Raw genomic sequence first — 25,530 nt, forward strand, 5'->3', positions numbered from 1 at the left:
TAAATGTGCAGCAGCTCTTGCATCTCGGCATGCTAAAGCATGCAGCACTAGACCTGCTAATTTCCCCAAGATGGCAGCCTCCCATGGAATGAAGGGGGGTCCATGAGGACCCTAAATGTAGGTATCCCTTGTGGGTGCCTGTAATTGGATGGAGGTCATTGGGGTTTCATGGGCTTACAGTGGCAGAACTGGGGATTTCCATATCGTTTTGATAATTATTTAGGAGTTTCTTTCTTGTGTTTAATGAAGGGTTACTCGTTCCCTTCTTACTGTGATGGTGACGTATATGTGAGTGGCTAATATTTATTGTTGAGTGTTAGCTCTTTGTGACACTATGGAATGTAAAAGAATGAGATGCACATAGGACCTTTTGTGCTGCCTGGGTGTACCATTCGGGAGTTTCTTTCTTGTGTTTAACCCTGGTGGGTGAGGGGTTTTCTAACAGGAAAACCATTTTTCCTGTCCATCCTGTGGAAGTTCTTTTAGCCTGGCCTCTTTTGTGATGTAAAATAGGCTATAAGGAGGACAGACCCAGCCCCACAACCTCCTTCTCCCTCCTTGTTTTTGGATATATAGGCAGCGCAGAGCTGCAGGATATTTATGCTTTCATTAGAGGTAGTCAAACAAGGAGTGGCACCAGGGAGTCCACCTTTGTCCTGAAGAGGAGCCTAGGGTTAAGATAAGTCTATGTAGACTTGGAACATGTGGACCAGGATGTCAGATACATTACATCCCCCACTTCCGCAGCCCCCTTTTTAACCATACCACTGCCAAGAGATCTATTAAATCATTGGAATTACTAGAAGACAGGAATTTTTAACTCACCCAAGACCCCACCTTTCCCTCCTGTGATTCACATTCAAAAGACTACATCAGTGCTCCCAAGTATCCAGTAGGTCGTAGCACACCCCGCTCCGTAGCGGGATGGGAAGAAACCCAATGACGAGGCATGCCACCAAGGGGTAACCCTGGTGGGTGACAGTTTTTCTAACAGGAAAATCATTTTTCCTGTCTATCCTGTGGTAGTTCTTTTAGCTGGACCTCAGAATTTACACACACAAAACCATAGAAATTCAGCAGTTACAGTTATACTTATCTCAAGAAACTATAACTTGTGTCTTTGCCATGCACTGCTAATTACCCCACGTAATACATCACTCTTGACATCTTCTATGACATCATTGAGAACATCACTGCAACATTTGCAGTAAAATTATTGATGACAAAACTGTATGACTGGGATATGAGTCACTGGGAAGTTATAGTTAGGATCGTGTTTCTATAGGAAATGCATTTTTTGTGTTGCTAACAACTTTGGTGCAGTTTCACAAATCTCTACCACAACTTTCCAAAAAAGTGCTACTTTTTGACAGTTTATGCATAGAAAGTTTCAAGGTGATCGGTCAAGTAGGGGCAGAGAAAAAAGGGGAGTCCCAAAACACATTTTTCCCACTCATTTTGCTATAGGACATTTAGACATAGCTAAGCTCCAGCCTAAACCGCTGAACGGACTTACAGAAATTTGGCAGAAAGCTAGATCTAGGTCTAGAGTGCTTTTTTGTGATTTGGTGTAAATCCGTTCAGTAGCTTTCAAGTAATTAACGCTCAAAAACGTTGTATACTTAGAAACACGGAGCCTCCGCAGACCGCAACAGATCTCAAGCTGAGATCTGATTGGCTGCCAGCACCTCAACCAGGAAGTGGTGGCAGTCATCTTAGGAGTCAAACTCAGGACTCAGTACTGAGTCCTAAAACAATAACAAAAAAAAGACACAAGAGGGCAGTATAGGAATACTCTGATCCCCTACGCCTGGTGGTGGAGTCCCGGAGGGCACTCCACCTGGGGCCAAAGACCTTTTTAAAGAAAATTTGCAGTGAATTCACAGAGAATCTGAGATCTGCAGCACAACTTTTTAAAAAAAAAAAGAGCTTGGGGTGGGCTAAGGCCCAGGGAGAACATTTACTTTTGAAAGGAGGGGGAGTGTGTGGTCCCCCTCCCTAGGTGGATTTCAGCTGCGGAGACCCCATCCCCCAGAGCAGGTGCATTTATGAGAGGGAGGTGGCACACCACCCGCCCCCACAAGCTGTATTTGACCCCAGGTACCCCCTTCCTCTGGGGTCTGGGGCATTTTCCCTGGGGAGGGGTGGACGTGCCCCCGCCGGCTGTTTTTGGCCCTGGGAACTCAATCCCCTGGTGCCCTGTGCATTTTGAAGGGGGATGGGGGATGTAGCCCCCTCTCCTCAGACCACTTTTGGCCCCAGGCACCCCTTTCTCAGGGGCCGGCATATTTCTTAGGGGGAGTGGGGCCATGCAGTCCCCCTACCTGAGCCTCTAAAGGCCCCCGGGGGGCCCACCCCTGGAGCCACAAAACTAAAGTGAGAGGGGGCATGCGGCCCCACTCCCTAAGCTATTAATGGCTAAGGTGACCCCATTTCCTGAAGCCAGCTCACCAGCTATGTCCTGAGAAGTCCATCCCCCCGACATAGCAGTTTCCCTGCCCACAGTGGTGCAGGCAGGGAAACCTGTGTTTGCAAGTGGAGTAAACACAAAGTCTGGCTCAGACAGGGTGGCCACACAACCATCTCCCCTTAAAAATATATATGGCTCTGGTAGATGTGTCCTCAGGGCTATAATAGGTTCAGAAAAGGGGGCCGTGCAGACCCCCCTCTTTAAAAAGGCACTGGAGGATGGGGGTCCCTAGGCCAGGCCCTGTGGCCAACCCCTGCCCAACACAGCCAAAGGCCTTGTACACCTTGGGGTTGGCTGCATGCAGGGGACTGGCCACGCCATGTGGCCAACCCCCCACCATCTGTGATCAAACGCCCTGCATAGTGTGGGGCTAGTTGGTTTTCCGGGGGTTGGCTACAGTACCAAGCCACAGGCCAGGGTTTGTTCCCCCCCACTGCACTCACCTTCAGCCGTATGCAGCGCGGAGTTGGCTGCATACAAGGATTCGCCATAGGGCCTGACTGCAGGCCAGGCCCTGCAGCCAATCCCCCGCAGCACATGGATGAAGGCTGTGAACTGTTGGTTGCCTTAGGAGGTGTTGGCCACAGGCCTGGCCTTGTAGACCCCCCACCACAATGCACAATTGCAAAGGCCGTGTGCACTGTGGGGTTGGTTGCATGAGGGGACTGGCCTCAGGGCCTTGCCGCAAGCCCTCTGGCTCCTCTTTAGGTTCTGGTATGCTGACATAGTATGATTGTATATTTTTCTTCTCTTCATTTTCTCCACTTGTTTCTGTAGCATGTTGAGTTGAGTTTTCATTCTTTTGATGTTGTCATTAATCCATGTGTTTTTTAAACGTTTGTGGTTAACCATAGATGTGGTCTTTATTCGTATCTGGTTGTCCAATACTTTGGAGATATAGTTGTAGAAGGTGTATATAGCAGCATGCCTTCTAGTGCTTCTGATAGTAGGAAGATGGATGTTTTTACTGTGCTTTTAATTATATACAAGTCATACTTATCTTGCACTTATTGTTGCTTTGTCTATTTTCATTTCTCTTCTCTCTTATTTTATAGGAGGAAAGGAAGGGACCCTGTAGCATGGTGTGATGCAGGAGTCCCCCCCCCCTACCTTTTCCTCAAGGTGCCTTGGTTTCTGACTCAGGGCACAGTGTATCAGATAAGAAAGCTTTGCTTTAACTACAATCTCGTGGGATAATTTGATCTCTGGGAGACGAGCACTACGGCCGCCCCCAGCTGAGCTCATTGCGTAAACCCAAGCCCTCCCCAGAGACGCCATGTTCGTTTTTTAAAATCCATGCGGGGTTACCCGAGGTAGAGCCTAGGTTATGAGGACAAAAACAGCCTCTTTTGTTTTTGTTCGCGGAACCTCCTTCCATCCAGACAACCATATCCATTCTCGCGCCACGAGCCGAAAACACTTGTAGCTAATTCAATACAAATGTCGTGTCATTTTTTTCAGGCAATTTGTATTGTTGCAGCTGGGCAGTTCGAATTAATGGCATTCTAAATTGGCCGAGCAGCAATAAGTGATGTTGTGAAAATCCCACAGCTCGTGCCATGAAAGCAGAAAAGCCCTGGGCTGCAGTCGCCTCCAGCCCTGTCCTCCGTACATAAAGCATGCACAGTCTGAAGCCATCATTACCCTAATGCCTTGAATAATGAGAAAATGCCAAATGACATGTTTCTGTGTCATCTTGCCGCCCTGACTTATCACTGGGTGTTTGCCTTCGCAAATAACAAAGGAGACATTGACATTTTAATGGCCTTGCTCTGAAAATCGAATGCACGTGTCCTCATACGAATCAGAGCGTGTTATGAATTATGTAGCATCTGTGGAAGGGGCATAGTTTTATTGGTAAAAATGCTTGAAGAATACAAGAGTGATTTATTCAGGAGCAGAGTGTCTTTGGGAGTGCCTGAAAAGAAATGTCCAGATGCTGCTGTTTGTTATCCCACCACTTGGTGGTGCCCTTGCTCCGCTCTGGTCAGCTTGGTGCAAGGGTGTGAGGGTGACCAATGAGGTGCGAGCACACAGGCACGTGGAGTCCTGTCGCCATGCGGTGATTCGGTGCCAACTGGAGTTGTCTAGTGAGGTGGCTCATTCTGATTGGTGGAGCTTCCTGGAGACATGAAGAGGAGGAGGTTAATCCTACCTGGGACTCTGATATGAACAGGAGGCTAGAATAGTTGGCTGGTTTCCAAAGAACGGAAAAGAGGCGGCACATACACCTGAGCATGGGGTCTGATGGGCCTCCCTGTCGAGAGTTGGGTGGTGGCACAGTTATTAGATGAGTGTGGCAACAAAAATACTATGGTGGAATCAGGGAAGGATTCGGATCACAATTCGGCCCGGGCACTCCCAAAAACAGGGGCCCACATCCACAAATCATTGTTTTTTTGTATTTTTATACGGTGTGACCTCGGCCGAAAGGCAGTGAAACAATTTAAATGTAAATCAGTTACATTGCACAGGATCAAATTTATTTTTGTGGTTGAGAGCAAAGCGCTCCGTCTTTGCGTAATCTCTGGCTTGTAATCACGCCCATGTCAAGCCCATCAGTTTGGTTGGTGGGCTTGCCTTTTAAAATTAGCTTGATTTAATTAGTGAAAGGCATGCCTACGTAATGCCTTTTCCAGTGTTTAGCCGGCCTCGAGCGCACCAGTAAACTACTGAAAACATACAAGGCTCCGTGTTTTCAGTATGGTTTCTGCACTATTTTTTCTCTTTATGTCATAGGTAGCATGATCTCGCTGGGCAGTAGCAGAGCACTTTGCATGACATTGACCCTTTTACATGGATAATTGCACTTTTGCCGGTTACATGGATAAATGCACTTTTGATAGGTTTGACTGCGAGTGATGTTCTGTTTCCTTTTGTGTTTGCTTTGTGCTCATGGTGGCCTTCTACTCGCTTATGTGAAACTGTTACTTTTCAGTTTCTGTGGCAAGAAAAGTCCTGTTAGGAGTTTACAAAGCTAATAGCTTTAACTTGAGTGAATTCGAGACCCATTGCATTGCAAATGCTTGTTATTTTAGGTAGGGAGATTAAGGGCCTCATTAGGATGCTGGCGGTCTTTAGACCGCCAGGGTTCCACCAGACCTGCCAGGATTGGTGATCCTGACGGCCAAGATCGTAATCCGCCAGGGCAGCGCTGCATGCAGAAATGCTCTGCGTATTACAACCTAGTTCCCCGCCAGCCTTTCCATGGCGGTATCACTGCATGAAAAGGCTGGTGGAGAATAGGTGCAGAGGGCCACAGGGGGTGCTCTTGCACTGCCCATGCACTTAACATGGGCAGTGCAGGGGTCCCTCTGCCCAGCACCGTCACAACACTGAGAGGGTGCTGGTGCACCCTGCGGGCTACAGCATTGCCGCTGGCTCGATTAGTAGCCAGAGACAGTGCTGTAGCCTGTTTCCCACTAAGCCAGTGGGCAGAAACCGAGGTTTCCTCCTGCCAGTCTAGCTGGAAACTCCTAATAGGTCCAGTAGGGTGATCGCCACTACGGCGGCAGCCACCCTGTTGGGAGTTTGGCGGACGGGCTTTCCCATCCGCCAAACTCATAATGAGGCCTTAAGTGATTTGCCCACAAACACAGGGTTTTGAGCTGATGTCGAAACTCAAACCCACTTTTCCAGTTCCATCATCAGCAGAACACTAAGGGCCTGATTATAACCGCGGCGGGCGGCGGTCGCCGCCCGCCATGCGGTTACCGCCAAATGACCGCATCGCGGTCACAAGACCGCCGGTTTCCCGCTTCTGACCGCGGCAGGACCGCCGCGGTCAGAATGCCCAGCTGTGCACCGCCAGCCTGTTGGCGGTGCTACCGCGGTCATTCGCCCTGACGGTTTTTACCGCCAGGGTTAGAATGACCCCCTAAATCCTATTTTTTTCCGTCTGGGAAAGGTGGACTCATGGAGAGGCCTATGCAAACACTCCCCCATCCCTCCATCAAGGTGTAAAAGACGCTGGAACCGAGGTGACAACACCTAGTCCTTAGCAAGGCCACTTCTCTTACTCACCACCCCTCCCCAGCCCAACCCCCACAGCCCATTATTGCCTAAGGGTGATAGCCTGGCAGGGGCGGGGGTTAAGAAAATCACACAGCTGCTGCTGCTTCACGGGACTTAAGTGAGAATGGGCCCCCTGCAGGGCCTCTGCCTACACCCACCATGGCCTGAAAGTAATGGCCCAGCATGGTGGGGGATGACACTGCTTCTGGGCTAGACCAACCACATGAGTCAGGGGGCCGAGGTGAGAATGCCCTATGGGCCAGAGCAACACTCCAGCCTCATTTGACAGCATGGCAGGTGGAGTATCCATAATACTGGCACCACATTACAGTGGTGTGGCCTGGCAGGAACTGGGGAAGACAGTAAGGACCTGATTTAGATATTGGTGGATGGGTTACTCCATCACAACGGTGACGGATATCCCGTCGGCCGAAATCTAAGTCCCATTTTATTCTATGGAATTTAGATTTCGGTGGATGGGATATCCATCACTGTTTTTGTGACAAAGTAACCCATCTGCCAATATCTAAATGAGGTCCTAAGTCTCTGTGGGCTGGTTTACAGACGCCCTGAAACACCGGCCCACAGGTGACCCGGAGGCACCAGCCTATTTCTGAATATTCACCTTTTTATTCCGACCCTGTGTGTAATATGGTACTTTAACTCAGTTAGTCCCATTCAAAGTGTCCATGAGTACATTGTGGCATCTGAATTAAAGATTAGGACAGGATCAGTGTCGTCTGATAACTCTAGGTTGGGAGAGAATGTGCCTTGCTATTCTTATAGTGCGGGTTATTCAGTGAATGTCCAGAAGTGCCATATGTTCAAAATGTTCACATAAGATGCATTTACATATAATTAACCTAAGTTGCAATTTAAGCGTTATTCGAAAAACGAGTATGAATCCAGCCCTCCTGTCCTACAAAAGTTCCAAACACTCTGTGCACATTTGCTGACCACACAATTTATTTTCCTTGTCCCTAAAAGTCCTCCTGCGTTTTTCTCTAGTACAGCCATTTGTGGGCATCAGCGCTGGATGTAGGGATACCAGGGGTGCAGCAGCACCCCCAAGATAACCATGCTGGTGTTTCGAAGGGGAATTTTGCTGTGCTTTAAAAGACAGAGGTCAAATGTCAGGCTACTTCTTCTGACAATCTTCTACTTATTCTTTTAACATGGGGTGCTTACTTTTTTCTGACTGTAAAGTGAGAAGATGTTGTAAAGTGAACTATCTAAAAATGTTGCTGGTGTGAAAGAAAATGTGTCATTTTCTCCTAACACACAACAACATTTAAACAGCTATCAGCACTTAGGAAAGCAAAAAATGAAGAACTTTTTTTGTAATTCTGAAGTGTGATGGAAACAGAGTTTTTAATAAAATCAAAACAAATCAACACATTTTACTTGGTGAATCACAAATGACAAATAGTCGCTGAAACCCAATTTCCTCACAAAATTGTTAGTGCCCTACATAGTTATATGAGAAAAACTGTATATGTGTGCAAACGTAGTGCCCATTACAATTTGCCTTCTGTAAATGAGGGAGCACTGCCACACACACCACCCGTTAGCAATAAATTAGCAACATTGTGCTCCACAATGTTCCACCAGCAACATACCCTGACCACTCCTCTGCTAAACGAGTCTGGTTCATTGGCTAGACTCGTTCTTTGTACAGTGCTTGGATTCTTCCCTATCCCTATGAGTTCAGTAATGTAACATTGGTGGCAGAACCCACCTTTGAAAGCTGCTCCAGCACCACTGTTTGTGGGGTGTCTGGGGATTATCAACCATCAGACTGCCATTTCATACTTCTCAGAGTCAACCTTTGGGTGACCCCCTTGTAGCCTCAACAGGTACTCCAGTGTGTCCCCTGGTGGAGAAGCCCAGAGGCTTGCGCCCAACCAGGACTCCTTCCTTGTTGTTTTCTTCAAGTGAACATAAAGTTTGCAAACATTACAGGCCGACATTCTTTCCGTAATCCTTTACAAAGATTAGATCAAAGACAAATGGTAAATGTATTGTGAATTGAGGTCACCTGTAGCTGAGTGCACATAGTTACTTCTGTGGGATGATGGAGTCTGCTTGAGGTAGGACGAGTGCTACCCACAGAGGACAAGCCCATTCCCTACATCTTCTTCCTCTTTAGTCTAGGGACAGTCTAGGTGGGGGTTTGCAGTGCATTATAGTGTCCTTCCCAGAATCCTCTCTTAAAAGGAAAAGTTTAACTCAATCTGATTGGCTGCCCAATTTAGTGCTTAATTTGTGCTTGTTGTTTCCGGTGCTGAGCACGAGCACTTATTTTTGAGGGCCGGTGCTTATTCTTCTGCCTCAAGCATTTACTGCAAGCAAAAGACACATATGGGAAAGACTGAGGAAGATAAAAATGTAAAAGCGTCACAATGGGAGAAAGCAAAAAGCTGCGAGAGTGAGCTGAAGGGGCAGAGAGTGGCTTTAAATGGATTGAAGAGGCCCAAGGTGGCTTCAGGATTACGCTGCCTCAGTATTCCGTGTTCCCACATTGAATTGCAGCAGCTGCATGTTTAAGAGGAGGGCTTTGGGCACCGGCACATTTTTATTTACAAATTAAGCACTGGCCCAATTTGAACTATGAGATGGATTGGACACTGATGGACAGTTGATATCTCCAGCCCTGCCAAGTTTCCCAGGTCTGGTTCTTCGAATTCTTGGACTTGTAGTCTTGCTTATTCCACTATAAAACAGAGCTAGGTTGTGGTGCAAGCTGCAGTGGCCTCCTGCCAAGGTCCCAGCACTTAAGTTTTTACAAATTAAGCCCTGGGCAGAGCTCAGTAGCAGAGGCGCTACTGGGTGTTCCCACCCTGTAGGCGCTACAATCACCCTCACATCAATGCATTCTGCCACAGGCATGAACCAGCCCCCATTTTGCTTGAATGTTACCTCTTCTTTCACGGCGGCGGGGGTGGGAGCGATCATCGCCCTTACTGAAGGCGTACAGAATACACTGGGTAATGTGGTAACACTGCAAGTAATTGGAGCTTTTCAATATGTGTCGGAATGGTGCCTTAATTACCTGCTAAGTGCTGTTATTCTAATTACAGTAACACCTCAACGTGCTAATGAAGCCGGCAGCGAGGCGCTCCAGGAGGCAGAGGGAGCCTTCCTTCCCTCCCAAGGCCTTTGACTGAAACTGGTGGGGCGCCCTCATCACTTCAGTTTACATGGGGTGGGTTCTTGAAAAGGTGGGTGAGTGAGTGAACAGATGAATGAGTTAAAGGGAGGATAGATGGATGAAGTGAAAAGGTAGGTGGATGGATGAGTGGATGGATGAGTGAAAGGGTGGATGGGTGATGAGAGTGGCTGGATGGATGAAAGAGTAAGATTGGATGGATAAGTAAAACGGTAAATGAATGGAAGAGTGGATAGATGGGGAGTGGATGGATGGATGGAATGAATGGATGGATAGATGAATGAAGGGGTGAATGGATAGACGGATAAGTGAAAGGGTAAATGGCTGGCTGGATGAGTGAATGCATGAGTGGTGGTGAAGAGTGGATGGATGTGTGAAAGGGTGGTTGGCTGAGCGAAAGTATGGATGGATGGATGGATGGATGGGTTTGAAGATGGACTGGGAGGTTTGGATATGGATGCACAGACTGAATGATGGATGAAATATTGAATGGATGACAGAATCTAAAGGTGAAATGCGGAATATCAGCAGGTGGGTTTAAGAATGAAAGAATGCTCGGATGAATGAGGCAAGCAAGCTCTTCTGGGCAGGGTCACGGTGACTTTCCTGCTGTCTTCCATTAGAGCTTTGATTCAAAGTGGGGAGTATTTTAATGTTCTGGTTACTCCCTTGGTCCTTATGAACACTTTTTTATCTATTACCTTGGTATTGGGGCTCTATTTATGCAGGAAAGGTCTGTGGCTGCTGTTAAAGGTGATAAGCCTGTGCCGGATACAGTCACTGTATGCCTTGCAGCTCCTCCTGTACCCTAAATATACTGGAGCTCAGGGTCCCCGGCACATTGTTTTGGGAACCCCCTCATTTTTGAAGGGCATAGCCTCATACAAATGATAGAATATTGTCACTGCTGCATCTAGGAGTACAAACCCTGCACCAGAAGGGAGAGCTCTGTGACTTCCAAAGTCCTGTTTATCCCATTATAAAATCAGGACTACAAGTTCCAGAATGCAAAGCACACTAAGAACTGGATGAGCTGCTTCTGTGAGCCTGAGAGCTCTGGCATATATCCACATTTGTGCCACCTATTTATACAAACTTCTGGGGTTGGTCGCCCAACGACAAGGTGTGTGCCCTTCAGTAGGCACCATTATATAGGTGGCACGTCTTAAGTGTAACCATGACACTCTACTGCATCAGAAATTAGCAACTAACCCCTAACCATCATATTAAATTCTGCGTTTCTCATGTTTCCCTGGTTCATGCATGAGTATATCAACCCGTCTAGGATTTTGCTTTGCATTCTGAGCAATTTGTTCCTGTTTGTCCCATTATATAATGAGGACTACAGGCCCCAGAATACAAAGCAAAATAAATCTGGACTGGATGAGCCACTCATGCATGGACCTGGGAAACTTGAGACTTTTACTGTAACTAGCTACATACCCCAGGACACCTTGACTCAAGTGAGATTAAGTGGTCCACCTGCTTCAGTAGAGAACCCTCCAGATACAGCTCTCTCTCCCTAAGCACTATTTTCACATGACTGGGCTTAGGATGAGTTGGAACCAACCCACCTGTGTGGAACCAGGCCACGGTGTCCATCAGGTAGAGGAAGTCACACAAGTAGTCCAGGGTGAGCCAGACGGCCAGATATTTATACTGCATCTCCCTGAAGCAGGACCTGCGGACACAAGAGAGGTCATTGCCAGAAGCAGTTTGTAAAGGTCAAGCAATTCAGAGTGGTAAGCATCTTTTAACTAAGCACCAGTCAAGATTACCTAGAGAGGAAACACAGAAACACATTCTAGGAGGCACTGAAACGAAATGTTAGGAAATGCTACATCAAACGCATAAATACAGTGGCCATAACGGTTTAGGACTTTAATTTTTTTTCTTCTGAAAGCTGCACTTCAGCTATAACAAATCAACTATGAATAGTTCTGGGAATCAGGCAGATTTCAGGTCCATTAGCAAATCTAGAGATGGAATTGTGTTCCTGGCTAGGCCCAAAAAATTGTCCTCTCTTTGTTCCAGTGCAGTCAATCAATGAATCAGTGCTTCTGTAGAGTGGCTAATCACCCGTAGGGTCTCAAGCCGCTGTTGGGGGCGTGCTGTTTAATCGAATAGCCGGGTCTTGACGTCCTTCCTGAGCTGCTTCAGTGATGTGGTCTGTCTGAATTTTAGAGGTGGCTTGTTCCAGGTCCGGAATGCAAGGTAGGAGAAGGATCTTCCTCCTGCTGTGCTTTTCCTGATCTTGGGAATGTGTGCCAGCATGCTGACACACAGTGAAATCTGCACATTTAGTGCTGCTCAATGCAAGAAGTAGAGGGTTCTATTCAAGCACGTTACGACTCACTTGACACACTGCTCTCCTTCCTTCCAACCAGCTTCCACTGCACGCACTGCCTTCCCTTTCCTCCCAGAGTCATGTCCTCCAACCTGCTGCTGTGCCCTTCCACTGCACTGGTATGCCTGCCACCTTGAACATTCAGCATCTGTTGTGCCATCTCCTCACTGTGCCCTACCATGACCTCACAGTGCACCCCCGCTTACACACACCAAACTCTCCATGCACTTCCGACACCCACCAGAGTACTTGCCTCCATATCTCCCCACCTTCACCCACAGCCTCTTGCCTGCTGCTGGTCCATACCGCCTCCAGCAGCACTCTTTGGAGCCTCAACTGCACCATGCAGCTGCTCCCTGACTATGTCATCCCAACACTGTGCCCTCCAAACACCTTACTGCACCACCCGCCACATTGTCCAGGCTCCCACCCCACGTCCTCCAGACACCCACTTCACCCTTCTTCTGTCCGTCCCCCACCTGCCATGTCCATGCTGCCTATATCACCTTATTTGCCCCATCACCCAGGGTGCCCCAGTCACCCATCATGTCCCTCACCTTCCATGATCTTGTGCCACCTGCTGTGCCCTACTTACACCTGGCAACGCCCCATCTCTCACTTTGGCCAATGCCAACCCTGGACGCCCATCACAAGTAATACTCCTATTACTCATGCCCCTCCTGCCACTCATCTATTCTTTCATCCTGCAGCATCACGTACACACCGCCATCCTGTAGTACCCCACTGCATTCACCGGTTACCCAAAAGGCTCTCCCCCCACATACTGCACCTTCCCTCCCTATGAAAGCCCTTCCACTGTTCCAGCCTCATAGAAGGTTGAAGACCTGGGAGGTTTCCCCAGGAGTAACCCATGAGCCTAGAGTCCTAAGGGCACAGCAGGGTCCGTGGCACAGATCTGAGACCAGACAAGGGAGGAGGCAGGGTGCAGAAGGGAAGGCATCAATATATGTACATTTCACAGTGCCATCAGGAGTGCAGACATGTGGACATTAATGCAAAATCTGTCTTCGCGTTGACAATGACTGGTCTATAAATGGGAAACTGAAAAGCATTGTTGCTGCCTCTCTGTACCTCCTTGAGTCACCTGTGTCCAGGGATGGATCTCTGCCCCTCAAAGTGTTGCAGTCACAGGGGGTCCCTCCATGTCACACAGGTCTAGGGGTGAGGGTTTCATAATACAACTGTCATGTCTTCCCCCTGCCTTCAATACTGCCCTTAACTGCATATATCAACAAAAGCAAAGTTTATTAGGACAATTGTCTATAAAACATTCTCAAACAATAAAACCTGTACAATATAGAAGTGACGTAAGACCCACAAGCCCCCCATGAACAGTTCACCCTGCAGTTTACCTGCATATAATGATGATCCAGTTGTACATCACTGGAATCACCATCACATTCAGCCACCAGTAATACTGATCTCCGGACGGGTCCAATATCCGGGATCTCTTTGGATTGCTGTAGAAAAAGAAGGTGGGATATGATCAAAGTCATATAAGAAGAATATCTTGAGACACAAAAATTCAGTAGAGAATTGTCGGGAGCATCAAGTGACAGTAACAGAAGAAAAAAACACTACGAGCAGGGCCACTGGAATTATGCAGCAGTGGAGCAAAGAATTATGTGGCAGCGTTGGCTAAATTATGCAGCAAGAAAGGGTAAATTACGCACCATAATGAAGCACATTTCTTGATAGTATTACTTCATTATTTGGTCATTTTAACACTGTTTGGGCAAAGATTGTACCTCATTAGTACCAGTATAACAGTCAAATACATAAATAAGCAACTGAAAGATGAGCAGTTACCCTTTGCAAAGGGTCTTCCACTGTGCGTAAACACACACTCCCACGTTTTTTGTAATTTTTGATCTGTTTTAGGTAGAAATATTTTTAGTTGAATTGTGCAGATTATGCAGCAGATGATGCATTATGTGGCAAATGCGGTAAATCCACAATTGTGTGAAAAAGCAGCAGCCGCAGGATCACATAATTCGAGTGGCCCTGCTGTATGGGGGTATGCTGTGAGGCAAAGAGGGAATGATACCTACATTAGAGGGTAGGGGGAGAAGGCATGGGGTGCAGAAGGTATGGGGTGCAGAAGGTATGGGGTGCAGAAGGGATGGGGAGTTGTAGAAGAAGGTACACCAAAGGTAAGACTGATGAGAGGCAGTTTTGTGTGTCTAAGTTTAACAGAAGGGTCTTTTTCATTAGCATAAGTCCTGGATAAAGACATATGGGGCCGTATTGCATAAAGTGCCCCGGGGTCGCAACGGGTGTTTGTGCCCACTTTGTGTGCCCCTGGGGCTCTGTGGTATTATAGAAGGGGCCGCAGACTCTTGTGCAGCCCCATGTGTAATACCGATAGCACTGGCGCACATATAGCGCCGGTGCTACCACCAGAGGGTGTTCCCTCATTCTCATGGGGGCGTGGCCACATGCAAATGAGGGAATCCCTTTGCCTCTGCGCCGTATTATAGACATGGGCACAAAGGCAAAGAATCTGCAAGGAGTGCTCCTCCTGATGGCAGCCCTCTGGAGGGGGAAAAGGGGTCCTATGGACCCCTCGGACATCCCCTTGCAGGTGGGTGCAGTCACTCACTGCACCCGCCTGCCAGGGGATCTCTAATCCCCCTTAAAATTGAAGGGGGATTGCCGCTTACACAGAGAAGCACGGAGCAACTTTAAAGCAGCCACTCAGTTTTTCACTTGAATGTGCTGCCCACTAGGCAGAGAGAGTTCACTGCTGCCCTGGGGGTAGCACACTCAATGTAATAGGGGGCACTTTCTCTGTTTGTGCCCAGCACACCTGTTTCAAGGTGCACGATAGCGCAAACAGAGAAAGTGTGCCCTATGCGTAATAGGGCCCCTGGACAGCAAATGATAAAATGAATTGACCTGGTTGGGTAGGATGTGTTAGGATGTAAAGGTGTGATTGAAGTCCATGAACAAGCAGGATGTTCAGTATGGATTATACGGCTGTTTAAGTCTGCTAGTACAGACTATGTGATGAGTGTGAGAAGGTAGCCTCTTTCTAGCATTGTTACCCCCACTTTTGGCCTGTTTGTGAATGTATGTCAGAGTGTTTTTAATGTCTCACTGGGATCCTGCTAGCCAGGACCCCAGTGTCCATAGTTTGTGGCCTAATGTGTATGACTGTGTAGTGCATAACTGTGTCACTGAGGCTCTGCTAATCAGAACCTCAGTGCTCATTGGTCTCTCTGCCTTTAAATTTGTCACAATAGGCTAGTGACTACATTTACCAATTCTAATTGGCATACTGGGCCCCCCTTATAAGTCCCTAGTATATGGTACCTAGGTACCCAGGGTATTGGGGTTCCAGGAGATCCCTATGGGTTGCAGCATTTCTTTTGCCACCCATAGGGAGCTCAGACAATTCTTACACTGGACTGCCACTGCAGCCTGAGTGAAATAACGTCCATGTTATTTCACAGCCATTTTACACTGCACTTAAGTAACTTATAAGTCACCTATATGTCTAACCTTCACTTGCTGAAGGTAAGGTGCAAAGTTACTAAGTGTGAGGGCACCCTTGCACTAGCAAAGGTGCCCCCACATAGTTCAGGGCAATTTCCCCAGACTTTGTGAGTGCGGGGATACCATTACACACGTGCAATACATATAGGTCAATACCTATATGTAGCTTCACAATGGTAACTCAGAATATGGCCATGTAACATGTCTAAGATCATGGAATTGTCCCCCAATTCCCAATCTGGTATAGGGGAGCCAATTCCATTGCATCCTGGGGACTCCACTATGGACCCCCAGTATGCCAAACCAGCTCCCTGGGGTTTTCTCTGCTGCTACAACAGCTGCCACCTCACAGACACGGTTCTGCCCCCGGGTCTGGGCAGCCCAGTCCCAGGAAGGCAGAACAAAGCATTTCCTCCGAGAGCAGGGTGTTACACCCTCTCCCTTTGGAAATAGGTGTTAAAGGCTGGGGAGAGGTAGCCTCTCCCAGCCTCTGGAAATGCTTTGAAGGGCAAAGATGGTGCCCTCCTTACATAAGCCAGTCTACACCAGTTTAGGGAACCCCCAGTCCCTGCTCTCGCGTGAAACTGGACAAAGGAAAGGGAAGTGACCACTCCCCTGTCTATCACCAGCCCAGGGGTGGTGCATAGAGCTCCTCCAGTGTGTCTCAGACCTCTGCCATCTTGTTTCCAGAGATGTGGGGGCACTCTGGAGGCCTTGGAGTGGCCAGTGCCAGCAGGTGATGTCAGAGACCCCTCCTGATAGGTTCATACCTGTCTAGGTAGCCAATCCTCCTCTGAGGGCTATTTAGGGTCTCTCCAGTGGGCTTTTCCTCAGATTACTACTTGCAAGAATTCATCAGGGTTCCTCTGCACTTCTCTCTTCGACTTCTGCCAAGGATCGACTGCTGACTGCTCCAGGATGCCTGCAATACTGCAACAAAGTAGCCAGAAGACTACCAGCGACATTGTTGAGCCTAATCCTGCCAGCTTTCTCGACTGTTTCCTGGTGGTGCATGCTCTGGACTGGAAGCCACAAAGAAATCTCCTGTGGGTCGACTGAATCTTCCCCCTGCTTCAGCAGGCACCAAACTTGAGCTTCACCGGTACTCTGGGTCCCCTCTCATCCTGGTGAGCATGGCCCCTGGAACACAGGTGGTGGACCCAAGTGACCCAGACTGTCCAGTGGTCCAACTGTCCGAATTTGGAAGAGGTAAGTCCTTGCCTCCCCTCCCCAGACAGTAATCCTGTGCACTGTGTGATCTGCAGCTACAAGGGCTTCTGTGCACATTTCCAAGAAATCCTTCATGCACAGCCGAGCCTAGGCCCCAGGACTCCGTCCTGCGATGCTCAGCTCCCTGAGTTGATCTCCGGTGTCGTGGGACCTCTCTTTGCAGTGTTGAGACGACTGCTGTGTTCAGACTTCTTGAACCCGTGTTCAAAGACTTCTGCAGGTGCATCCTTCCTGTCCGTGGGCTCTCTAAGTTGCTGAGGGCCCCCTCTGTCTGCTCTCCCAAGTGACGACATCCTGGTCCTTTCTGGGCCCGGGCAGCATCCTTTATCTCCAACCGCGACTCATGCAGCTAGCAAGGCTTGTTTGCGGTATTTTGCCAAGGAAACAACTCTGCACCCTCCAGCACGCCGTAGGACATCTTCTGCATCAAGAAGAACTTCCTACCTCTTTTTGTTCTTGCAAATCCTGCAGCTTCTTCCAACCAGAGGCAGCCATTTTGCACCTTCATCTGGGGTTTAGTGGGCTCCTGCACCCCCGGACACTAGCGACTCTTGGACTTGGTCCCCTTCCTTTGCAGGTCTTCAGGTCCAGGAATCCGTCTTCAGTGCTTTGCAATCTGTTGTGGTCCTTGCAAAATCCTTTATCACGACTTTAGTGTGTTTCTTGGGAAATAGTAGTACTTTACTCCTACTTTCCAGGGTTTTGGGGTGGGGTCTCCTTTACACCCTTAGTGTTTTCTTACACTCCCAGCGACCATCTACACACTTCACTATCCTAGGGGTCCATTCGTGGTTCGCATTCCACTTTCTTAGTATATGGTTTGTGTTGGCCCAGGCTTATTGCATCCTATTGTATTCTACAGTGTTTGCACTATTTTCTGATTATTTTAGTTACCTGATTTGGTTAGTTGTGTATATTCTGTGTATGTTACTTACCTCCTAAGGGAGTATATCCTCTGAGATATTTTTGGCTCATTGTCACTAAAATAAAGTACCTTTATTTTTAGTAACCATGAGTATTGTCTTTCTTATGATATAGTACCTATATGATACAAGTGGTATTACATGAGCTTTGCATGTCTCCAAGTTCAGCCTTGGCTGCTCTGCTATAGGTACCTCTATCAGCCTAAGCTGCTAGAACAATACTACACTCTACTAATAAGGGATAACTGGACCTGGCATAAGGTTTAAGTACCAATGGTACCCACTACAAGCCAGGCCAGCCTCTTACAATGAGTGCTGACCTCAGGATGCTGATTCAGCCCTCCCCAGGTCTTATGTGAACCACACAGGGCTGTGACTGTAGATATCCTGGCTGCAAGATGGGCAGTGAGTTTCATGGCTCAGCAGGCAGGAATGAATACTTCCCATGCTGGCTCCTGTAAATGAGATGCCAGAGAGGCTGTCAGATCTCCTGTTTACTTGGACCTGGTGCTTCCTTTCTAACCTCTTTCCATTAGGATGAGCTGCTGTATCACACTACAGGCAATATGACTCTTTATTCCTTAGAAAGATCATGGGTAAAAGAGTTTCAAATGGGAATCAGTCGGTCTACAACAGCTTGTGCAAGAACTGAAAGAAGTGGCACAAGTACTCTGAGGAAAAGAGAGCTAAACATTTGTGCAGAGAAAAGTTTCCTCGATATGGAGGGTTTTATTCATGAAAAAAATCACGCAGCACAGCAAGTCACCTTGCTGCTCTGCGTGACAGGGAAAGGGCAAGAATGTGCCTTATTTATCATAATACATCGCTTTCCTCTCTTTTCCCTACACTGGAGCACAATATGCTGCCAGGCTTCAACGCATGGTACAAGGGTGCCTGTATTGTAAGCATGATTGTTTGCCCCCGAATGTACAATCCGAGAAAGAAATTGAAAGGACCTAAAACTATGGCGGTCATTCTGACCGCGGCGGGCGGCGGTAGCCGCCCGCCATGCGGTCACCGCCATTTGGCCGCTCCACGGTCAAAAGACCGCGGAGACCATTCTGGCTTTCCCGCTGGGCCGGCGGGCGCCCGCCAAAGGAGCGCCCGCCGGCCCAGCGGGAAAGGCCCTGCAACATAGAAGCCGGCTCCGAATGGAGCCGGCGGTGTTGCAGGGGTGCGACGGGTGCAGTTGCACCCGTCGCGATTTTCACTGTCTGCTATGCAGACAGTGAAAATCCTGCTAGGGCCCTGTTAGGGGGCCCCTGCACTGCCCATGCCAGTGGCATGGGCAGAGCAGGGGACCCCAGGGGCCCCACGACACCCGTTCCCGCCATCCTGTTCCTGGCGGTAAAAACCGCCAGAAACAGGGTGGCGGGAAGGGGGTCGGAATCTCCATGGCGGCGCTGCTTGCAGCGCTGCCATGGAGATTCAGCCCAGACAGGGAAAATCCGGCGGGAAACCGCCGAAACCCCTTTTCTGACCGCGGCTTTACCGCCGCGGTCAGAATGGGCAGGGAAGCACCGCCAGCCTGTTGGCGGCGCTTCCGTGGTCATCCACCCTGGCGGTCGATGACCGCCAGGGTTGGAATGACTCCCTATGTCTTTGCCAGAGCAAGGCAGGCTTTCCAGAACTGCCAAAAAAGCCCTGAAATGCCAGCTGAACTCTCAGATCTGGGTTCCCAGGGACATCCAAGAAAACTGAGATGTGAAATTAGCCATATGAGGCATAGAATTGAGGCTTTTTCGCTGACTGCATCATAGTCCCCTATCTGTTTACCCAAGTCACTGACCATGTTACGCAAGACAAAGAGGAGGATCTCTTGGAAATCCTGAATCTTTCCAACCTACACCTGATGGATTTGAAGTCCGCGGAGGTGCACCAGCGCTGGATGATGCAGTGGCAGATGCTGGGCAGGCAGAAGGATACAAGCAAGAGCAGCGGAGACAGGTGGGGTGCAAGCGGTTGCAGTGAATAACAGCACTACAAGCAGCTGTGAGGCGAGTGCACGAATAAGAAGAGAGGCTGACATGGCAATACCCTATTTTCAGCCTCTAGCAAGATCACAAAACATCGCTGCCCTGAGATATAAACTCAGCGTGGACAGATGCATAGTTTGAATATTACCCAGAATAGACCAACAGCAAAACCAAGGGCTAGAGAGTTAGAACAAAGACCATAAACTAATAGGAGGGCTTCCTTCATCAGTGACGCTAAAAGTGAGGACTCTAATGACAACTCATATGCACTTCTCCCCCGGAGACAGTGCCCAAGCCCATGGATGAAGGCGTGGTAAGTGACCAAGTAGCCTGGGCACCATCTAATCTTCTTTGTGTCACTAAACAATTCCCCAAAGCCCAAGAGTCTTCCCAGAAGTTTAGTGAGGAGATGCAGGAGGTTTCTGAACGTGATAATGCTGATTGAGTTAATGTCAATCAAATGTTGAGAGTCAATGACCATGAAGTAATGGACAGACTGATGGCCAAAGCCAATTAGTACTGTAGCCTCCAAAGACAAGGACACCATTGGCTACCACTACAGATATTCTTCATAAAGCAATAACTGAGATGCGTCCAACTAAAACTAACCAGTTGGAAATAAATACTCAATAAAATGGGGGAGAATTGCCTGCTGAGTGTTTAGGATGATGTCTGACCATCATTCTGGTATTTCATATGTTATGAAAACGTCTTCAAAGCATGTGGGGTGATCTTCCTTCAAGGTCTGTAAATCAAGCTACAGGAAATAATACGTATTTTTGTGTGGGTTAGAAAACTAAGAACTTGTCAGATTTTGTTTGGGAGGCTAATCAGAGGGAGGGATGGATGCAGACATGGAGGTAAAGGTGAGGTCACGAGCAGGGAAGGAATGAATGTGCTCCACCTGGACATACATCTTCATTGTGGCCAATGGGGAAACATGACCAACCAATTTCAAGGAACTTATGATCAGCAAGAGCAACCCACTTTCCTCCTCCCTCTCCACAAAATCATAAGCTATCTATTTAGACATCTTGAGAGGGGCAGCACCACAAAGTGCCACGCATCACAGGTTAGTCTAACGCATTTTAGTACTGGTGACTGCATCACTACCCTAAAAGGCAACATCATGCATATTAATTGAAGTGCTCGGAGTCCGCAACGCACCCGAGTGGGGTTTGTACAGCACACTTGTTCCTACGATAGTCCAGGCAGTCAGTCATGTGTGGGAGGTGTCCAGATCGACGATAGTTGATTGGTTACTAGGGATACCGCCCTCTCAGCCTGGGCCCATGCTTATCTGGTGCTCGCTGCCATGCAAACATAATGTGCTACATTGTAACAAGGAGGAGGAGGGCGTGTCCTCTCTTGCGGCGTGCAGCTCAGTCAGTGCTCTGAATGAGCCACTTGGCTTTGAAGTCTTGGGCACATCAAAGTGGCTTCCTGCCACACAGAGTATGTTGCCTAATGGTCCCAGTATCATAACTACAAGCATCGCACCAGTCACTCAACAGAGATGATTGTGTTTCCCTGCTACAGTGCACCTGATCATGCAAGGCACGCAAGATGTTTGTGTCGCATACTTCCTCCTGGCTGCCAAGCCACTGACTTGTGAAATGATGAGATACAACATGGGTGTCGATCCTAGGAGTCATTGCCACAGAAGTCTATCAGAAAGAATACAGGCCGTTTGTTTTAGGTTGTTCTATTCTGGAAGGTCTTCAAGCTGCAGGTGAAAAAGAATGTGTGTACAATTCTCAGTAATCTTGTGCAATATGGCAATTATCCCTCTGTTTGCTTTAATCATTGAAATATACATTATTTCTGACGGGTCTCAAATAATTTTATTATGATGTATTCATGTACTTGCTGTTTCATGCCTAGATTTCAGAACAGAAAAAATCCCGCATTTCACTGCTTTTCCCAGCTTGTTTATTGGCAAGGGAATAAAATACAGCCCAGATGTAACCCTAGTTGACTCTGTAATGAAGTTTCAGGAGTTTTGCTGAAGTTTCAAGGCCTTTATAGAACTTCTTGTTGTTCACAAGAGGGTCATTTCTGATATTTATCTCTTTGCATGGACTTAATTGCTTGGTTTTACTCTTGATGAAATGCAACTAGAGGTGTCCCATTTGGCATTAGAGTGGCACTCATACCTACACTGAAACCATGAAAGTGTCACACATAAGCTCTCCGAAAACTTTGCAGCTATGGAAGAGGCAACGCCTCACAAGAGCGCATGAAGAGAACGGCTAAGCCTGCAGTGCCTGTCATAATTTGTATTCATTTTACCAGGAGCTCCACATACTTGCAGATGCACATAGGCAAACTACAAGCACCAATGGAATCCCACAAAAACCATAAACCAGGGAAGTGGTTGCAGGTTTAAGGCAAAGACTCCCCCCCCCCCCTAGGTAAAATTAAAGAAGAGAGGAGCACTTCTTTGTGCTCATCAGGACACTACAATGCCTGACGCCACCTTCCCACCATCGGATCCCAGCTCTTCTAGCTCTGGCCGTGCTTCAGGTGTGCCCTGGTTCACCTTCCTTCAGGAGTGTTCTGATCATCCTTCACCCCTCAACAGACTATTGGTGTCCTCCACTGACCTCCACCGCTGCCAGCTCCTCAGGGTGACTCATCTGCATCTCAGCTGAGGTGGATGGTAAGTGGTCATCTGACTGGCCTCTTACTACCCATCCTTCACTAGCAGGGAGTTTCCAATCAACTTCTTTGCTGCTATGCTGTAACACTGTGGTGAGCCATTGATAGTCCATGTGGAGGTAGATCGCTGCTTGATTGGCTCCCGCTTGGTCTTCCTGGGGGAGTTGTAATTCATGCTGGACTATCTTGACAGCAGACATATTTTTGCTCCTACTATCATGAGTAGACTGCTGGCAGGGACTGTTCTACTGCACTCCACCTCAGAAGACAGGCCATCTTGGGTAAGGAAGGTTGTCCTCATCAACTAACTAAACTGTTATCAAACACCCAGGGAGACTCTGGTCATTCAATACTGTGAGAAATGTGTTTCGTATCTATGCTTTTTGCTTCTATGCAACACTATAATTATTACTTTGATAGAATTCTTGTCATACAGGAATAATTAAAACAGAATAAAGAAACCTATTATTCGTGCATTACTGTTCAACCAAAATGGCAGCTAAAAACCAGAGCAAATCAACCTAGCAGAATGTCCTTACGGAATTTCAGACTCCCACTCGTCTTCATTAAGGAATTTCTCCATCAGTAGACTTATAACACGTCTTATTCCTTGGCTTTATGGGTGAAATCAGTAGTGCAATTTTTGGAGTAATTTCTCCGGATAATAATCAGATGATTAAGATCCCATATGTGACCATCTTTGAATTTTATTGCTCCTGCAAATATTTTTTTTTCACCTTCAAAGGCTTCTTAAATTTGGAATAAGGTTCAGGTACTTTGACTATCACCACATCATTCACATTTACAGACTCATAGTTCACCTTTCTCAATTAGTTCCTTCTTCATGCTATCTGCCTTCCATTCACTCACATTTATCTTCCCTATCCTCTCTCTAATATGTGATGCACACATCAGAGTACACTCCTTTCTTCTTCTAAATATTCCAAAAAGGATTGGTTTTGCCACTGGTAGCATGAGGCAAAAACCTCTACACCTCCACCCTTGATTTTTTATTTCTTCTCCCAACTCCTCCCCACACTCTTGGTAAACTGCATTTTCTCCTTTAATGTCCAGTTGAACTTCTCAGCCATACCATCAGTTTGCAGTTGATATAGCAAAAACATTTTATACACAACCGCTTTCCTTCCAAATCAGTTCTTCTTTTCTTGGAAGTTGCTTGGACACCACTATGCGTTAATGTAGCTCCATGTCTACTTCTGCTCTGAAAGACCTGTTTGAAGAATTTTATTGCCGTCCATGGGTTAACCTTAGTCACTACTGCAAAGTCCGGCCAGTATGAGAACATGTCCATTAAAACAAAACTGAGGCACTCTCACACCCTGAATGGGACCCAAAATATCAAAAGCAGTTTCTATTCATGTACTCAAATGAATTTACAACAGTCAAAATGGGGAGCACCCTGTCTTCCATTCCAGCATTTGTGACCCCGAGGCATCATGGTAAATGCAGTCATTAGCACGAATTTGAATAGAGTTTTGAAAGTTTTTCACCATAAGTTGGTGCGGCGAGTGCCGTATCTTCGGACACGTGTTTCTGGCTATTTGGCCGTCATCAGCGAAGAGCAACGTGTAGCTGGCGGGGTTGCTTGAAATGCCGCCTTGAAAGTATTCACAGGTTTAAGTACCACTCAAGAAGGCGCACAGGTGCTTCACCCGAGCGCGTCAGCTCAGAGGCTCACGGGAGCCTTAATTACAACAGTCAAAATGGGGAGCACCCTGTCTTCCATTCCAGCATTTGTGACCCGAGGCATCATGGTAAATGCAGTCATTAGCACGAATTTTAATAGAGTTTTGAAAGTTTTTCACGATAAGTTGGTGCGGCGAGTGCCGTATCTTCGGACACGTGTTTCTGGCTATTTGGCCGTCATCAGCGAAGAGCAACGTGTAGCTGGCGGGGTTGCTTGAAATGCCGCCTTGAAAGTATTCACAGGTTTAAGTACCACTCAAGAAGGCGCACAGGTGCTTCACCCGAGCTCGTCAGCTCAGAGGCTCACGGGAGCCTTAGTTACAACAGTCAAAATGGGGAGCACCCTGTCTTCCATTCCAGCATTTGTGACCCGAGGCATCATGGTAAATGCAGTCATTAGCACGAATTTGAATAGAGTTTTGAAAGTTTTTCACCATAAGTTGGTGCGGCGAGTGCCGTATCTTCGGACACGTGTTTCTGGCTATTTGGCCATCATCAGCGAAGAGCAACGTGTAGCTGGCGGGGTTGCTTGAAATGCCGCCTTGAAAGTATTCACAGGTTTAAGTACCACTCAAGAAGGCGCACAGGTGCTTCACCCGAGCTCGTCAGCTCAGAGGCTCACGGTAGCCTTAATTACAACAGTCAAAATGGGGAGCACCCTGTCTTCCATTCCAGCATTTGTGACCCCGAGGCATCATGGTAAATGCAGTCATTAGCACAAATTTGAATAGAGTTTTGAAAGTTTTTCACCATAAGTTGGTGCGGCGAGTGCCGTATCTTCGGACACGTGTTTCTGGCTATTTGGCCGTCATCAGCGAAGAGCAACGTGTAGCTGGCGGGGTTGCTTGAAATGCCGCCTTGAAAGTATTCACAGGTTTAAGTACCACTCAAGAAGGCGCACAGGTGCTTCACCCGAGCTCGTCAGCTCAGAGGCTCACGGGAGCCTTAATTACAACAGTCAAAATGGGGAGCACCCTGTCTTCCATGCCAGCATTTGTGACCCCCGAGGCATCATGGTAAATGCAGTCATTAGCACGAATTTGAATAGAGTTTTGAAAGTTTTTCACCATAAGTTGGTGCGGCGAGTGCTGTATCTTCGGACACGTGTTTCTGGCTATTTGGCCGTCATCAGCGAAGAGCAACGTGTAGCTGGCGGGGTTGCTTGAAATGCCGCCTTGAAAGTATTCACAGGTTTAAGTACCACTCAAGAAGGCGCACAGGTGCTTCACCCGAGCTCGTCAGCTCAGAGGCTCACGGGAGCCTTAATTACAACAGTCAAAATGGGGAGCACCCTGTCTTCCATTCCAGCATTTGTGACCCCGAGGCATCATGGTAAATGCAGTCATTAGCACGAATTTGAATAGAGTTTTGAAAGTTTTTCACCATAAGTTGGTGCGGCGAGTGCCGTATCTTCGGACACGTGTTTCTGGCTATTTGGCCGTCATCAGCGAAGAGCAACGTGTAGCTGGCGGGGTTGCTTGAAATGCCGCCTTGAAAGTATTCACAGGTTTAAG

The 25,530-nt window shown here is 47.7% G+C and overlaps 1 protein-coding gene across 1 annotated transcript in view; it reads right to left on the reverse strand.

Annotated features, from left to right (window-relative positions):
• CNGA4 (cyclic nucleotide gated channel subunit alpha 4) overlaps positions 1-25,530 on the reverse strand; it is a 108,370-nt gene that overhangs the window by 67,885 nt on the left and 14,955 nt on the right. The window contains exons 2-3 of the mRNA XM_069203673.1: positions 13,374-13,481; positions 11,228-11,334 (exon numbers count right to left, since the gene is read on the reverse strand). Coding sequence (XP_069059774.1) covers positions 11,228-11,334; positions 13,374-13,481 — 215 coding nt within the window. The remainder of the gene's footprint in view (positions 1-11,227; positions 11,335-13,373; positions 13,482-25,530) is intronic.

The sequence above is a fragment of the Pleurodeles waltl genome, chromosome 8 (genome assembly GCF_031143425.1).
Source record: "Pleurodeles waltl isolate 20211129_DDA chromosome 8, aPleWal1.hap1.20221129, whole genome shotgun sequence".
In the NCBI taxonomy this organism is placed as follows: domain Eukaryota; kingdom Metazoa; phylum Chordata; class Amphibia; order Caudata; family Salamandridae; genus Pleurodeles; species Pleurodeles waltl.